This window comes from Archocentrus centrarchus, chromosome 20 (assembly GCF_007364275.1).
Source record: "Archocentrus centrarchus isolate MPI-CPG fArcCen1 chromosome 20, fArcCen1, whole genome shotgun sequence".
NCBI classification, from domain to species: domain Eukaryota; kingdom Metazoa; phylum Chordata; class Actinopteri; order Cichliformes; family Cichlidae; genus Archocentrus; species Archocentrus centrarchus.
In genome coordinates, this window is record NC_044365.1 from 28099132 (window position 1) to 28117277 (window position 18146).

The 18146-nt window shown below is 40.2% G+C and overlaps 1 protein-coding gene across 2 annotated transcripts in view; it reads left to right on the forward strand.

Annotated features, from left to right (window-relative positions):
• Nucleotides 1-1528: 1528 nt before the first annotated feature.
• The window catches only part of neto1l (neuropilin (NRP) and tolloid (TLL)-like 1, like), a 71685-nt gene continuing 55067 nt past the window's right edge, over nt 1529-18146 (forward strand). Inside the window, exons 1-4 of one of the 2 annotated variants that reach the window (XR_004021571.1) lie at nt 1529-2215; nt 2859-2915; nt 3058-3192; nt 3578-3826. Coding sequence is in view for 1 of the 2 variants with exons in the window: in XM_030756605.1 (XP_030612465.1) it covers nt 2188-2215; nt 2859-2915; nt 3058-3192; nt 3578-3826 (469 nt within the window). In the remaining variant the exon portion in view is untranslated. The remainder of the gene's footprint in view (nt 2216-2858; nt 2916-3057; nt 3193-3577; nt 3827-18146) is intronic. The other variant, XM_030756605.1, reaches the window with a different exon arrangement.

An 18146-nucleotide genomic window follows, 5' to 3' on the forward strand; every position in this document is an offset into this window, starting at 1 on the left:
GTATGATTTTATTGGCATCCCTTCAGACTGTAAGGTCTATAATAAGCTTTGCCTTTGCTGAGAAATTGACATTTTAAAATCTTTTCAGCCCAGCATTTTTGTTGTGTTTGTGAAATTTTAGAGGGAGCGGAGCAAGCTACACTATGCAGCAGGCTACAGGTTTCATGGGAGTTTATTGTACAGTAGCAAGAAAGTGAGTGGCTAAGCTTTCGTTCTTGTGTGGGGGTCCAAATCCCAAGTCCATTAAATCACTCTATAACAGATTAGCGGGAGCCTATTAGTTGAAAAGAGTTGTGAGATTTTCCACTCCCACAAGCATTCTCAAAGTCAGCGTGGCACCTTCAAAGTCTACATTACCTGTTACAAAACCAAACACTTTTAGAGTAAAGAGTAACAAGCCAATCTCTGGAACAGGATGTAATTAAGAGAAGGACATTAGAGGCAAAAGTGAATCTTTATCTTATAAATCTCAGGAGATTTTATGACCTAGAAAGACATAGAGAGGAAAAGGGAGACAGGACAGGAAACAAAGTTGTACAAGATTCTGTCATGTTGCAAAAGATAAGGTATAAACATCCACTGTCACTAACAGTTTTGTTCAAGCTGCTCCACACTGCAGGGCAAATGCAAACCAGTAACAATAACATAGTCACAGAGAGACTGAGTCCAAGTTTGCCACTGCAGTAGGAGTATCAGAAGATGGATATTGTCTGATGGGAGCCAAAAACTATTTTGGGAGCCTGAGCCCCTGAGTTGTCCCTGGGCACCCTCTGATCAGCTTTGTCATCAGGTGTGAGAGTGACTACACGCTCAGTAGAAGAGTACAGATGCATCCTGACACTCACGCTTCAGGAAAGTCTTTGGCACTGTTTTGAAAAGAAAAGAAAAAAAGAAAGGCAGAAAGAAAGAAGTGCAGTGGAGTTTCTCTGCATCCTGTTATCTTTCCATTTCCTGTAGAAATTGAAAACATGAAGAGGAGAGCAGAATTTCTGAAGATGCCATCCCTGATAACTTTGAAGTGGATGGCAGGTCTAGTTGCTCTATACTGTGAAAGCCTGCTTATATATTTTAGGATAGCTTCCAAACAGAGCAGAAACAATTGAATGCCTTCTTAATCTGATGAAAGCAGGAGATATGGATTGTTTGAACCAATGAAATATGACTTGAGTTTCCTTTATGCTTAACGGTGCATTTTTCCGTTTGTTTGACCACGCACGTACACGTATGCGTTCCTTGCTTGTTTATTTCATTTCCCATCCTTTTGCCTTTTTCTGCTTACCTTTCCATTTCTGTTGCGAGGTGAAATGAACTCTGCAGAGGGTGCTTTACTGTTCAAACACATGCGCGCGTGTCGTGTGTGTGGATGAAGTCGTGTCCTGGAGAACTTTTCGGTGCGTGCGTCAAAAGTACGTGAGGATTGTGGCGCATTGGACGGCCGTAGTCAGTGCTGAATGAACGGGAGGAGGGAGAAGATCTTACATTAGCTCCTGCCGGCTGCGGGGACTCGAGCAGTTGACAGAAGCTCAGGCAGAGGGACACAGTGAGAACAACACAGACAGCTTTGTGAGAAACACGGGGGCGACAAATGAAACCCAAACGAAAATCCACTTAATTTGTTTGTTTGAGGGGTTTTTTGTTTTTCTTTTTGGCAATCTCTTATTTTCCAGAAGATTTTTACGCAGCGCAAAAGAGTACAGAAAACGCCGCAGAGATGAGTGCTGCGTGGTTCTACGTGCTCTTGAAGGATCCTCTCTCTTGATAAAGGGACCAAAGCGGACAAAACAAGGTTGCCTATGATATTTTCTAAAAGAAGATCGCAAAGGTGGAGCGATTAGAGAAGGGCTGATGAAGGGACTATTAATCCTTTCAGTGCATCAAACGCACCAAGGGGTACTAGAAACGTTTGGATGGAAATCGGGCGAGTGTTTGGAACTGTTTTTGGTTTTATATGAAACTGGTGATTAGTTGTTGTGACACATCTGAAAGGATTTTTTTTTTCACTGAGATTTTAATAAGGAGTAAATTTTCGCTTTTTTTCCCCCCACCGAAAGGTTTGATAACATGAGCTATTTCTCTGTGTGAATTCTCAAAAACTTACATCTCTATCTTTTTTTTTTTCTCTCTTTAAGTATTCCCAAATCTAAATGGAATTAGTTGAGCCTGAAGCCGTTTGTGAAAGGAACAGACATGCTACATGGGAACAGCTTCCATCACGGTAAGACATCCTTATTCATCAGCTGAAGCACACTTGCTGAAAAGCTTTTATTGTTTGTTCTACCCAAGCGCAAAAGCAGTATGATAATCTTTTAATCAGTTTATACGGACTGTAAATATCAGAGCAACAGATCGAAGTCAAAATAGCAATAAAATGGTGATTTAGTTGGGATAAACAAATATGAGGTGATACGGGTTGCACTGCATTCTGCAACCTGTAAACTCACAGTGAAGGTCACAGTCTAAGTTTTTATTATTTTTATTATTATGTTAACCTTCGAATGTATTTATGGCAGGAAATACTCGTATTAAGAAAATTGTGCGACTTGTTACAGTTTATAATGTGGGCCTATCGTTTTAAAAATATGATTTTGAAGCCTATGACTAACAGGGTTTGTATACAGGATTAGTGTGCGCTTGAATAGACTTTAGTAGCAGCCTGCAGGTTATGTTCTGAGGTAATGTACTATTATTATTCCAGGTACTGTGTGCTTTTTAAAAAAAAAATAAAATAAATAAAAAAATTCTTTAGGTCAGGACAGAGTTAGTACAGTGTGTAATTTAATACCAGGAAGGTGTTCCACGGTTAGTAAAGGGGAGGTTTTCAAAAAAATATATATTAATGTATCTTTGTGTTCTTATAGTTGTTGCAAGTCTACTCATACTTGGGTTGTGTGGGGCAACAAAGAAGGATACAGCAGGTAATCATCACCAGTTTGTCTCTCTTTTTAGCCCAAATATGTTCTCTTCAAATATTTAACCTCTTTTACTTTTCGTGTAATTTTTCTTTCACTTTCATATGTGTATATATATATATAATATGTGCATGTGTGTACATTTCAGTGAAAAACAATTCTGGAGTAAAGCCTGCAGGTCAATGTGGAACGTGGGTAAAGGAACCAGAAGGAGGGCTCTTCACTTCTCCCAATTACCCAAACAAATACCCCCCAGACACAGAGTGTGTTTACATCCTTGAAGGTAAATCGTCTCTTTAAACACAGCAGTGGTGAAGAAAAGAGGCAACGAGAGCTAGCTGTTTATTCTCAACTAAAGCATTATTGGGGCTATCCTCAGTGAGTGGTCATATATATTGGGTTTAGACAGTGAGTGGCAAGCCTGGGAAGCCTTTTTTAAACTTGAAAAGATGATATTTGATTCATCAGTGCACATAGTCTCATTAAAGTAGTACCAAAGCGAATGTGGAAATAACATCTCTCGTGATTTAGAGTTGAATTGACTACCAGCCAGAGTTTGAGGTGAATGCTGATAATGAAACAAGCTGAACATTCACCACCGAAAGTATGACTAATAGTTTACGGCATTCTTTGTGCTACATAGTAATTCTTTTCACTGTGTCTTACAGCTCCCCCAAGACAGTGTATCGACCTACACTTTGAGGAGAATTATTCAATCGAGTCCTCTTGGGAATGTAAATTTGACAACATTGAGGTACGAGATGGACCGTTTGGCTTCTCCCCGATACTTGGACGGTACTGCGGTCAGCACAGCCCGCCTGACATCAGGAGTAGCGGCAGATATCTATGGATAAAATTTGTTACAGATGGTGAACTGGAAGCAGTGGGATTTTCAGCAAGTTACAACTTCACAGCAGGTACGACTGCTTTTGTACCTTTTTAGGCCCCCCTTTTATTTTTACTTCTTTCATAAGCATATTCAGAATTTATAGCTCTAACAGCAGGTTCCCAAATGAATAACAAACATCATTCGGGGAGCTCGGCCTTGTGGAAACCTCTTAGACTTTTATTGATTGTCTGTCTGCACACGCTCACTGCTACTATTGGCATTATGCTGTCATTGGCTGGGACATTGCTTGCGACTCGTTTGTCTGTTCTTGCTTTTCTCTCTATATGTGGAGGGACGTGGAACAGCTTCATCAGGACTGATTCAGAGGGAGAAGCTAACTGATCTGTGCTGTCGACACCAACCTCGGCATTTTTTAATTTACCTCATCTTTGGTCATGATCGCGTTACTGAAGCCGCATGAGGATTGATGACAAAGAATCAGGGCATAACAATGATTTAATATTCACTCACCCACACTTGACTGGGTTTAATAACACTGTCAACTTTTTTGTAGTGTGTTTGAGGCTTGAAAGGCATAGTGCCAGGAAACGCATAGAGTATGACAATTTATCTCCACACCTTCGGGGGAATTTTAGCATTGGATATTTGCGTGTGTCATTGTTTAAATAATGAACACATGTGCAGTACATCAGCCTTTCATCTGAAAAAACATGCTATTAGCTGCAGGCAGTTGAAAAGAAAGCTATTGGGGTGAAGAGTGGGGGTTGCAGATTTATCTCCAATTGCTTTGTGGGTCCTGTCATTGTGGAGCTCTTCATTGTAAATTGTGGGCTGTTAGATTGTATTGATGAAGTAGCCCAGGGATAAACCCAACTTTTACCTAAGGAAGCATTTCCATTTAATGCTTTTCGTGCTGAATCCTCTTCACCTCTGTTCACACAACAGCAGGATAGTCTTTGCCCATCGTGTCATTGTGTTCAATTTGCATCCAAATGTGCCATGTCTACAATTTGGCTTTGGTTTATCTGAGTCTAAACACACAATTAAGTTCACTCATAAACACAAAGATTATCTTATATTTATCTTTGATCAGCGGTACTGAATTTCAGTTTTCATATGGCAAACTGTCTAAACTAGCCAGCGCCTGGTGATATCCTTATATTCACATTCAGAGGGTGGTGTCAGTTTTCTTATCTCTTGACAAAAATTAGTAGCTATATATGTGAAATAGGCATAATTTCCAAAATGCCAGACTTCTTTTTATTAAAGGTGATTGTAAAACACTGATAGTACTATTTTCTGAGGTTTTATTCTGATTAAGTCTGCAAAGCTTTCTTCCCTGATGGGTGGGAATAAGAATTCACATGCAGTGAGTGCAATTAACATCTGCACTTTCATTTCCAAAAATACTCCTAAAAAAAGAGTCATACATGAAGGATCTTTTTTTTGTTTGTTTGTTTTTTTATCCCTGATAGTCAAAGACTCTTTTTCTCATAGTGTGTAATTCAAGTATTGTTTCTTCTTCCTGCTTCTCCGGGAAGCCCTATTGAAAATTTGCTTAGAGAACAGTGAAAAGCTTTGCCTTTTGACTTGATAGGAAATATGAAGCATGTGATTTCCATAATTAATGAAGATAAAAGTCTTGAATTCACTCGACTCGATGCTCTGAAACCTGGCAGTGTGAATAGTGTCTCACATCTGCAGCTGCTCTGCTAACCATGCTAATTTACACAGCCCTCCTCTGATGAATGGAAGCCAAAAAAAGAAAAAAGAAAAGAAGATGTGGCAACAAAGGTGACATGAATCAGGTCCTCTCGCTCTCTTTCCTCAGTCATTTTAGCAGCTGCGAGATAAAGAAAAAAACTGTGAGCCTCTCCTTCACATTCTGCTAGTGTCCTTTCAGAGCTTTTGATGACTAATTCGATTAATACAGCAGCCAGTGGATGAATAACCAGTGACTGGCATCTATCGATATCTACTGTCATATCATACATGCTGAGGTACTTGAAGTCTGAAGATGCTATGTATATACAGTAAGAGATAGACAGTAGAGATTCAAATATAACAGTCTTAGATTAACTTAGCCTTTCCTGTGATGTGATGCCTTGTATACAGTCTGTTGTGTCACAGAACTTTTACAGCAATCTTTTGATTCACCTCTGCAGACTGTATTGTAGTTTGGTTTTTGCAAAGAAATAAAAGTTATGTTGGGCTTTGACAGATATTTTGGAAGTATATGTACAGCACTTTCCTACTGAATTGTTTAGTCACTCAGACACATTTTTAATTATAATATTTCTTGGCACCTTTGCAAGATTTATAATAGGAGCTTACCAGGCCATGCCAAGCTGCCTGTGTGACTCACTTTAAGCCACCTGACTGAATTAGCACACCTTACACCTAACACATATGGAGGTTTATCACTCGGCGGCATGCGCACCTTGCTCGAGAGTTGTCCGCCATATTGGATGTGATAAAAACGCCAGTTGTGAGGGGAAGAATGTGTATTCTCCAAATGGTTGGTGAGCGGTTCCTGGATGTTGCTGGCTGTCGCTAGGTGAAATCAGTCGGAAGGAGAGTGCTGCACCAAAAATCTCCTTGGGATTCTTTTGATTGCTGGCAGATGACTGCAATCAGATCTAGTTTGGTCTAATTCACTTGACCTTACATTGTCACACATTCAAAATGATGGCCAAGTTAACTTTGCATAGTTAGCGGTCATGTGACTGCACAACCTCAGTAGGTGCCCCAGTCCCCGAATTGCAGGCCGTTTCAAACATGGGGTGTGTAACTCTGTGGGCCTCATGCTTTGTGACAGTTTCATTCAGATGTACCAACAACAGTGACGGAAAGAGCCACGGTGCTCGTGTAATTGTTGCCATACCTTGAAAAGTCTTGTTGCAGTTGTTGGCAAAACATCAGTATGAACGCCAGTGAAGTGTAACTACACTTTTAAACATTTAGTGCACTCCACCACACTCATTAAGAGCAGGGTTTCTGTGTGTGTGCTGCATACAGAAACCCTGCCTCACACACACACACATACACACAGTCTGTAAGAGAAAAACTGTTTGTCTGAAGTGGGAATAGTGATGCACTGTAGACAGATTTCTAAAGCTCACTTTGAATTAGAGGCAGGGTTGGTGAGATAAGATGCTATTATGTACATTTTATTGCTTTTTTAGTGGAATTTCCAGTTTTGTATTGTGTTGCTTGTTTTAGGTTTTTAAGCTGAGCAACTTGCACAAGTGTCATGTTCAGTGTTAATCCTTCATATGTCTCTCTGCTTATGCAAAAGCATGCAGTCCAGACCTGCTAGTCATGCTATTATCTACTGGTGCCCACACTGCAAGAAGTAACCATTTTCCAGCCTTCGCACTAAGCTAAAAGGTTATTGGTGAGACTGGTAGAAGCTTAAAAACGTGTGAGTGGCTTCAGTCTTGGCACCTAACTCTTTGCAAGGGAGCAATTTCACCAGCATATTTCTTAAAATGTAACTCCAGTCTCTCAAAAACATCAAAATGCTGTACACTTAGTAACACCACTTTGAAACAGTACACAGAACTAAGTGTATCTCAGTTTTCATCGCATTCTACTGTCTCAGTAATTCCAAAATAAAACTGGTTTAAGAAAGAAGAGGAACACCTGAGGCTTCTTGTGTTTTAATTTGTGGGATAAGTTTCTTTCCTTTTCATTACAGTGCCTGAATATATTCATGGCAGAACCGTAATGTAATTGTGAACTAGTGGCAAAATGTAAAAGTGTGATATTGAGCCGTTGTGTGCTAAAATCTGTTGTGTGGTGCTATGAAAGGAGCTGAACTATAATGAGCACAATTTAGCTGTCTGTCATAAAAGCCAGCACAGTAATAAGCTTGTTATGCTCTAAAAGCACATGTGAAGTTGCCGCCAATAGATTTGCATCATCAGGTAATGTGCCACATTGACGGGCAGCCTTGTAGTAATGTTGTATAATATGAAATTGCAAGTGGAAGAGTTGAATACAGCATGCGCATCAGAGGAAATTGCTCAGCAGAGGAACCATGGTATGTGTATTTCTGTGTGTAGGTGTGCATTCAAGGCCGTTGGGGGGATTTCAGCAGCACTCTGCTATTCAGGTTGTCCTAGGGCACTGTGACCTTGGACCCTTGTGGACTGGTAGATTAAGTGGTGTTTCAGCACCTTAAGCGAAAGCCAGAGCAAATAAAAGCTGCAAGTTCTCCCCCTCTTGCTCCCCGAACTTGGCTGTTTGCAGAGCCAAGACCTGGAACTGAGACAGATGCTGTTTGGTTTGTGATAAAATATGGAGACTGTGGTGCTCCATGAAAAGTGACCATACATTTATAATGTTGAATATTTTAACGGTTTTCATTGGATCTTTTTGTAATGTTTACCAGACACAATCTAATATTTATCATTGTTTAAACTGCTCAGGAAACAGCTGTTAACAGTACATCTTCTTAATGTTTTTTCCTGCTTAAAATTCAGACATGCCTAATAATCAAGATGACACTGAGTGATCAGGGTGCTTCAGAGCCAACTAAGCTCTAACTGGGCTGAGAATTTTTTTGGCATTTTAATGGCATTTAGTATTATATCTGGAATAGGATGTATGGGCCTATCACAAAGGAGGCAGGGTCATGAGATTGAACCTAGATGGGCTCCAACAGGAAAATTGGAAATTGAACCACAGAGATTGACTTGTCTCTCTTGGAAGCAGCTGAGTGCAGCAGCACCATCGCTGGGGCTGGGTAGAAAGTTCAGCAACTTCCCAGTAACACATCTCTTTCCAAAGGCATTTGCCAGCAACTGACATTTAAATGTTTGAGTCACATTTTGTTTAATTGCATGCACCAAACTCTCAGAGTGAAATTTCTAAAGACACTGAAATTCAGCAGACAGGCTGAGAGATATATATAATAATTAAGAATAGTTGTTTTTTATGGTATTTTATGTGGAACATTAACATAGTCTCACAGGTGGTTTAACTAATAGTAAGGATCTTTTTAAGGGAGTTTTTCCAGAGCATGCCTATAGAGAGAGTTTTGGGTTCAGGGCTCTGTTGGAAAGGGTTTAATGAACTATAGATCTATGGAAATAATCAATAGAAGATGTAGAACAAATATAACTCTGAACTAGCGTAGAAGATTTATGACATATTTTATATGTGAAAACTCACTATGTGTCATGAAAATGAATAAAAAAATAGAAGTGGGATTCACAGAGCATCATCACGATGTGTTGCCCCTGGTTATGATCCTATCATGATGCAGCAATTCTGTGATCTTCAGAAACTGGTAACATAGTTATCTGTGATGTATCACAATAGCTGTGTAACTGGAGAAGGAAAAAAAATAACAACAATCAAGTGGAAAAAGCAGGGATTGTATATTTTTACGTTGCGCTGTAGCGTTTGAGTGTATTGTGTCGTTCAGTTATGTGTCGTACCTGCTAATTTTTTCTCCTCCACTGTAGTTTCTGTTCACTTTACACACGTTTACTTGATAAGTGCCACCAGAAGAAGTCATAGTCACTCTGGTAAGTCAGTCTGAATCCAATGAGCACCTCAATATTTGGTGGCAATATAGCGGTAATTATCAAGACGAAACAATGAAATGTATTGCTGTATCGAAATTTTGAATATAATTGTTGTCTGGACTGTTCTCCCCTGATAACTATTTTTCACCTACTACTGACTAGGTGGATTTTGCAGTTGTTCCTCGCAGCTTTTTGTTTCCAAAAGACAAAAAAAACGATGATGGCTTTTTTTAAAAAAATTAAAGTACTAAACATGCATCCAGTTGTGGGCTGATAACACTTACTTCAAACACATTTGATTCTTGTAGCTTGTGCTTGTGAAATGTGGTCCACCTGCCACCATAAATCCAATAAAAACATTGTCAAAATTGTCCCACACTGGCATAGCACCTAAGGTAGTGGGAGTTAAATTTCAGTTTCCATGGCCCAGCAGTGGTAGGGTTTGAAATTCAGTGGAGCACAGAGAACAGGTAGAAATGAAGAGAGAAATCTCCCGTGGTACATTTTTTTGGGTGTTCTCCAAAGACCTCAGTGTGTTTGCCTGAATAAGATTCTTGCATATAGTCATTACTAATAAATCACAAAGCCACCACCACCAACAAAATGATCTCTCTTCTTATGATTTGCTCCAATGCTTATTGCCATTAGTGCTGCCTACAGTGCAGGTCACATTCTCTGGGAGTTTCCTCCCTGTTTGCTCAGGGCTGCCTGCTGTTTCTCTGATTATTATGGGTTTTTCTTTTTCTTACTGGGAAACCATGTAGGTGTACATTTGTTATGTGTTGTATTGTTTCACCAAAGGAATGCTATCAGGCTAAAGGTTTTGGCAAAGACAAAAAAAGTGAGTGAATAGACACTCTTATGTATATTCCTCTGTGGAGTTTCTTTTCTAACTTTCTGTCTTTGAGTAGTTCCTGCTAAAAAAAAAAAAAAAAAAAAATCTAATTTCAAGAAGAATCTCATGTGCTCGCATCTGATGAAATGGGTAGAATGACAGTTCGAGCTCAGCTGAAGACTCTTTCCGCTTCACACTGAGCAAAACGAGACGGATGGAGCGAGTTAGCATTGCAGGCACACCTCTTGCAGCTGTGGATGAGGTCAGCCGTGCCCTCACTCTCCTCACTCATCTCTCTCTGTTTTCGGCTAACACACTACCTCTTTTCTTCTCTTCTGTTTTCTCTCATGCCATGCATGGTTCAGGCCTTCTATGTGATTCACACCAATTTTATCAAAGGGAAGAGGCGGCGTTCTTGCTTTCTGTGATGCTTCTAAAATTGCAAACTTACATGTTTGAAATACTAAGTAAGCCTCATATATTATAACCAGTGTATTTTTAAAACATATATAATTCATTCCCATTTATGATATTTACACTGCATTGTTTGGATAAAATACAATGGCAACTGAAACCTTTCTGGTGGCACATGGTGGCCCTATCAAGACACTCATTTTCATTTTTTCCTTTAATTTCTCACCTGCGTAGCTCAGAGAACTATTGCAACTAACTATTGCGACTAACTAGCTGGTGTGTTAGTAGTTAGCTCAAAAGCCAGCTATGTAAACTGCTACTAAGTTATGTCTTGTAAAATTGCATACACTGCAAAAACTAGTATAACTTAGCTGTGCCACTTCTCATCTGCCCCACTCAACTCCTCTCACATCCTTTGCTCTGATATTACACCTTGCTCCTTCCTGCTCAGCATTGGAGTCTAGGCACAGAGTGTTCCCTCGCTTATCTGACAACAAGCCTTCACTCAGGGGACAACCAGTCACAGTTTATCGCTCTTGTGGAACTTAACTGACTATCCAGTGGGATAGTTGATATTTGCGTCCTCTGGCTGTTACAGCCACTCCTAGCCAATTACGCTGCAGATCAATCAACAGCTCAGCCTGCCTCCTGCTTCTATCCTCTGTGGCGGTTTGTTAGCCAGGCCTGCTGTTCAGCTACAGATGCTTCGGGGGTCAGGGCATCTCTCTGTTGTAGCTGGAAGTCTGCAGTAATGTAAACTATGCTTGGTGTGGTGGTTTATTTGTAGCACGGTTTGGGGATTGGAGTAGCGTGTGTGTGTGTGTGTGTGTGTGTGTGTGTGTGTGTGTGTGTGTGTGTGTGTGTGTGTGTGTGTGTGTGTGTGTGTGTGTGTGTGTGTGTGTGTGCATGTGTTTGTCTACACCATACAATTCTCCAATCTGTAACAAAATCTTGGCTGCCTTCCTGTTCAAACCCCTGTGTCCTTCCTGTGCTACATCCACAATAGAGTGCGCTAGTGTGTATGCACACTGTTTGCTACAGTGTGCACATGATGCATATGGTCTCCACTGCATTGGAAATGATCTCGATTGTTGTAAGTCTTTTTTTTTTTCCTGTATGCTTCCTACCTCTGTAGGTATAACAGCTTGCCTAGGGCTCTTTGTTTCATTAGCCTATCACAGTGGTGCATCCTTCGCTGTCATGCTGAGAGCCTGACTCCCTCCATTATGCTGTATTAGGCAGGAATGAGATTGAGCTGTGTGTTTTATCTCTATACACATTAAGGCCTCAACCCATCGAAAATGTCTAAGAGAATTATTCCCTTAAGAGCTGATTGAAGAGGTCTTTTGATTTTTTTGGAAGGTGAAGGAGTTTTGTTTGTTCATCACTCCTGATTTGTACCTCTGATTCCATATGACATCACGGAGCAGATTGCTTTCCATGCTTGATGGATTTTACTTTTATTTTCATCTCCTCATCAGTAGGGCACTTCCTTAGGGATGAATGATGAATGCTCTGTTTTCATGATCTACACTTTGCTCCCCCATTTTCTTACATCCAGTTTGGCAGCGGCTTGGACTTTAAATTCCCAGCTTATCATCTAAGAGCAAATGTCCAATTCCAAAGGGACCTAAATCACATTTGGCTTCAGGGTAATCTAATAGGTAATGGCAGGCTTTTGTGTGGCTACTGGAAGAATGATGTCAACAATGAAGGAGGGCAGGACCATGATGGGATTATGAAATGTGGAATGTCGGTAATCCTCGTAATATTTCAGAATAATAAAATAGTTGCAGATGGCCAAACCGATATATAATACTCCCTTATAGGAAATGACAATAAAATGAGTTGATGGTACATTTCATGAACTAATAGTGCAGCTTGGGTCACATACCAGCTATTCCACTTCATACACTGCTGAGACTGTGATGGAGGTTTAATGTATATCATTACCATCTGTTAGGCTTACGGGCAAACCATGACAAGTGGTTTATGGTTTACAACTGAATGAGCTTCCTCTCATTTCAACTTGTTTTATTTATTCTTCTTTTCAAGGTTCAACCACGGAACAAATAGTCAATATGATCACAGCAGAACAAAATTTTTATACAAAGCAGAACATAATGGAGGGACTATGATGCTCAGCAACGCTCACTTTTCCCTCTTGGTTCAGCTGCCTCATCCTGTCTTATCTGTGCAAAGGGTTGCTATGGCACCCAGAGGATCCATTAAGTGAACTTGCAGGGTCATAAATTGTTCTTATAAGAAAGGCCAGTTTAAATTTGACTGCTGGTCAAAGTGCGTGTGACATTTGGTTTCACAGCGGTGTAAACTGGATTGCATGGTATTCATGTGTTATGCTGTCTCAGTTTCCTTTCAGCCGTTTTTGCTGGAGGTGTCAAACATTTTTACTGGCTCTGTATCCTTGAGTCACAGACCTTCAAAAAACTGTCAAAAAGACAAACTTGAATGCATCTTCTTTCATCCTTGTCAAAGCTCAAATTGCTCATTCAGCTACTGTTTTTGAGGTTCGTGCAGGAGAATTTGATTTCCTTCTCAGACCATTGACTGTACGCCAAGTGTGGTGCAGCAAGTCATTTAAGGTCATCGTCTTTCAGTGAGCGACTGAAGTCTGTCTGGCAGATTGGAAGGACCTGGAAAAGTCAGAAAGTTGATCATGTGTTTATCTCTGTTTCTCTCTCAAACAAACACTAACAGTGTGTTGAACAGCATGGCCTTGCTGGCATTTTCATTTTCCATTTGGCAAGCTCGATTAATCACAGCAGTCCTATACAGTGCGACGCACATGGCCACCCACTGCTGCTGGCTCTTATTATTCCCCAGCGTGGAAAAATGTACAGCAAGGAAAACGATGGCAAGAAGAAGAGCAAGAAGAATTCTATACAGGGGGGGATGCTATGTATATATGTATGCATACATGGGTAATAAAAGGAACAGGGAAAGGAGAACAAGTGACAAAGACGGAAGAAATGAAAGAAAGATGCAGTGATACAGAGAGAGGTTTGGATTGCTGTGAATAGGTTATGGCTGCGCTGTGAGGAAGACTGATAAAAGACTGGGGCTGCTCCATGTCCCCTCAAGGCTTCTGCTTCTATCTGAATATTCATTGAGCTGACACTGGCTTTTCTCGCCACCATCTATAAAAGGATGCCAATTGGCTTTTACCTTGTGGCTTCTAATAAGCCTGTGTGCCTAACATGCATACAAATGACTCTTCATAATACACAAACGCTCATAGTAGTTCCACCAACCTTCTCATGAGCAGTCTCAACGCGGCTTAAAGTACCATAACAGTTTGCTCTCAGTATGTTTAAATTGCTGTGCATTAAAAAGAAATTACTACTTTTTTTTTTTTTTTTGTCTTTAATGCCAGTTGTTTGGCTTTATATCTCCGGCACTGAAATTGAGACTTGCTGACTTTATCTGCTTTTGTGCATGCAGTATGATTGTTTATTCTTTATTCATAATGAAATATCTGATCTGCTGCAGGGGAATAAAATTGTTTTAGGAAGTCCTTCAGTTTGTCAAAAAGCAGATTATTCATCCGTTCAGCACATCTGTATCATTTTTACTCAGATATGATCCTGGATAGTCAGGTTTACAATAATGTTTATGATCACATTGCATATTGCGCAGGAGGGCAGATATCTTTGCTGGCAGCGCTGAGTATAAATCTGTTCACTGGAGAATCTGCACTCCGCAGGTGCAACAGCTTTTCTGTGCAAACAACTTTATTTTTAAGGTTTGGTTGTCACTGTTCACGTGGATGGCCGTAGACATACAATCTTGCTCTTTTTGTGCGTGTGTGTGTGGGTGTGTGTGTGGAGAGGATATTTCTCATCCAAGAGTTGAGTCAATCTGGATTTTGGTTGGGCGAAACTGCTCAAATCTGTATGCTGTTCCTAATCCCTGCGCACAAACACAGACATACACTCTGGACCTCCGCTGAGCGGCTACATCTGAACCCTCAGATCAAAAAATCCTTTTCATTTTGTACTCCACTTTATTTGTAGGGGTGACGTTGGTAGGACATTGGTTGGTTGGAATGATGTGAAGAATAAAATGATGTGAACTAGCTGAGCAGCAGAGCTTTATCTTCAAGTGGAATACACACAGTACAATGCTCCACACATTTTGTCAATGTGCACTGGACAATCTTAAATGTTCAGGCTTAATCCTTTTGGGGCTCTGCTGGTAAAATGTAGAATTCAAGTGAGATTTGAATCATTGTCCTTTCCCTAGATAACTTGGTGCCACAAGGACATAATTTCCTTTTCTTAAATTAGAAAAGATGAGGTTGAATCTGCAGAGCTCGGCTGAAAATTTTGTCACCCTCTGGGCAACACTGTATTTCCTAGTATTTCAAACGTCTGCCAACTTTTACCTTCTGACTTATTAGATATTTCACACTCTGTCTCTGCTGTAGAAAGGGGGATTATGTGTATAGGTTGCTGTACTTGTGAGAATGAATTGGACCACCACTTAAATTACACAAGAACACAGAATCCACACTTTCCTGTGTTTCTGATTGCACATCTATGTCCTAAACACCACAGCACAAAGCAAGGTAAGAGGGCTGGAAACAGCATTATAGGGTCATACATCAGATGGAGAAATAAAGAAAAGTGGGAGCTGGAAGATGGGATTAGATTTAAAACCTCCCCTAAAGAAAAAAAAAAAACTTGTTATGTGTTTGTAGCTTATAGAAGAGACTGACTGCGATCAAGAAGAAAGTCTGAGTCATTGATTTTATCGTGCTGTGCCTCTGAAGAGCGAGGCTTTGTGGAAACTTAGATTTTAGTAGAAAAAGCTCAGTGAAAATGCCTAAATTGAGTGCTTGGAGAGGAGGGCTTTGGTGTGGCTTAAATATTCATTTGCTAGTGGCAGTAGCTCTGGAGTAAGGTTTTAGCTCCAAGCAGTGGATCTCTTGACACACTATTTGTCAGACATCAGTGATTTTTGCCCTGTGGGCTGAAGCAAAGCTGATTTCCAAAGCAAGGGGTTTAAATGTTGAGTTACAGAAACATTTATTGTTTTCCTATTAAAAATGAGGTGTTTTTGTGTGTCCATAAAGAGGTTTGCTTCAGTACTTTAGAAACAGTACTGTAAGTGGTGTGTGGAAAGGTGGGTATGCTGTTTCTTTACATTAACTTTCTGGAAATCCGTCGCCCTCTTGCTCTCATTGACAACATTTATTGCTGTGTCTCAAATTGTGTACTTACATACTTATGTTCATTATTTTGAGTGCATAAGTGTGCACAATAAGTACAAGTATCTGGTCCACTTTGGAATGCTTTAGACTGTGGACCACTCAATAGATGTCATGCATCTTGGCTATACAGAGGAAAGGGAGGGACCACCAAACAGCAGGCAGAAGGACTCTACACTATACTGGCAAAAGTATTTGCTCGTCTGCCTTCACACACATAAGAAATTCACTGATATCCCATTTTTAATCCACAGGGTTTAATATGATGTTGGCCCACACTTTGTGGCTATAACAGCTTCAACTCTTCTCGGAAGGCTTTCCTCAAGGTTTAGGAGTGTTTATGGGAATTTTTAACCATTCTTCTAGAAGTGCGATTGAGAGATCAGACACTGATGTTGGACGAGAAGACCTGGCTCGCAGTTATCACTCTAATTCATCCCAAAGGTGTTCTGTTGGGTTGAGGTCAGGATTCTGTGCAGGTCAGTCAAGTTCTTCCAAAGGTGTGCAGGCTTATTGGAACAGGAAGGGGGCCATCCCCAAGCTGTTCCCAAGTTGGGAACATGCAATTGTTCAAAATGTCTTGGTATGCTGAAGCATTAAGAGTTCATTTCATTGGAACTAAGGGGCCAAGGCCAACTCCTGAAAAACACCCCCACACCATAATCCCCCCTCCACCAAACTTTACACTTGGCACAATGCAGTCAGACAGGTACTGTTCTCCTGGTAACCACCAAACTCAGACATGTGATTCATCACTCCAGAGAACACGTCTCCACTGCTCTAAAGTCCAGTGGCAGCGTGCTTTACACCACTGCATCTGAAACTTTTCATTGCGCTTGGTGATGTAAGGCTTGGATGCAGCTGATCAGCCATGGATCTCAACATCTAATCATGACTGGAAATTAATTCCAAATCGAAAGTTGGACTGAAGTCGCAGACGTTACCACAAAATCAGTTTGAGGTACTTCTTAGACATTGCCTAGACATTCTTGTTAGACTTTCTAGCAAGAGAACATTTGTTTTCTACTGTCGCTTTATTGTTTAGAATAAAGTGAAATAAAAAAACAACAAAAAAAATAGATTCTTGATAGAAAGTTTGAGAGCAGAAAAGAAGCAAATTCACAACCTCATGCTTTTGGGTCTACCACGTATCCTACTGAGTTAACTGACTTCACATTTGCATCATAGAGTTCCTGAGTTTAAGCTGCTGTCATAAAAGTCAGATCCATTAAGTTCACCATGCAGTAAATGAAATATGATTTAGATGTGCAAAAATGCAAATAGCAGACTATGTGCCTCCATTCAAGCCTCAACAGTCTATAACACATTCTTTTACAGAATTATTTGGATCCACTTACTGTATTTAAGTAGGCAAATATATTACTTTGCTATGAGTATGCCTTTCTGACACAACTTTCCCCATTTATTGGAGAACCCTGGCTTGTGCCCCCAGTTCCTTAGGCTGTAACACAAGTGTTACAGGTTGTTGCTGCGTGTTGGAAACAGTTTTGTGAAGTTCACCCTTTCACAGCTTCTCAGTATTGGCAAATTTTGAGTCTTAGATGTTCTTTGGTTCTATTCAATAAAGGGAACAATATCCTACTGGGTTCTTATCCTGTGTGCACCTCACACTGCGTTTGTTAAAATGCAAAGCTTCAGGTATCACTGCTTTGAACCATATTCTGAGATTCTGGTGGTAGAGAAAAGATTTTTTTTTTCCTCCTCTGCTGCCAGTACACCACCTTATAAAAAGCTTTATTTGAAGATTAAATCTGCAATTTTCAGCTCATAAATGACTTCTTCCTAAATGGCTTCTTCCTAATGGACAAAGTCATTTATGTCATGCCATTTATGCCAATGGCATGACTTACAGCAACAAAGCTGGATGCTCAGATGTTGGTTAGACTGCAGCTATGAATATGAATTAGTCTCCCCTAAAAAACGTGCCTGTTAACAGTGAAAATACTATGCTCATGTGATATATTTTGATCCTTTAAGTTTAACCATGTTTAAATTTGCTCTTTTGGTGCAACCATGCAAATGGGTATACTATATTGATGATGTCAACAAAACAGCTTTGCAGATATTAGCTTTAAAGGTTAAGTACACTATATTGCCAAAAGTATTCACTCACCCATCCAAATCATTGAATTCAGGTGTTCCAATCACTGTTTTTCAGGAGTTGGGCTTGACCCCTTAGTCCCCCCCTTTTTAGTGAAAAGAACTCTTAATGCTTCAGCATACCAAGACATTTGGGACAATTTCATGCCTTGTGGGAATTAGAGAGAAGACTGTGAGCCAGGCCTTCTAGAAGAATGGTCAAAAATTCCCATAAAAACATTCCTAAACCTTGAGGAAAGCCTTCCCAGAA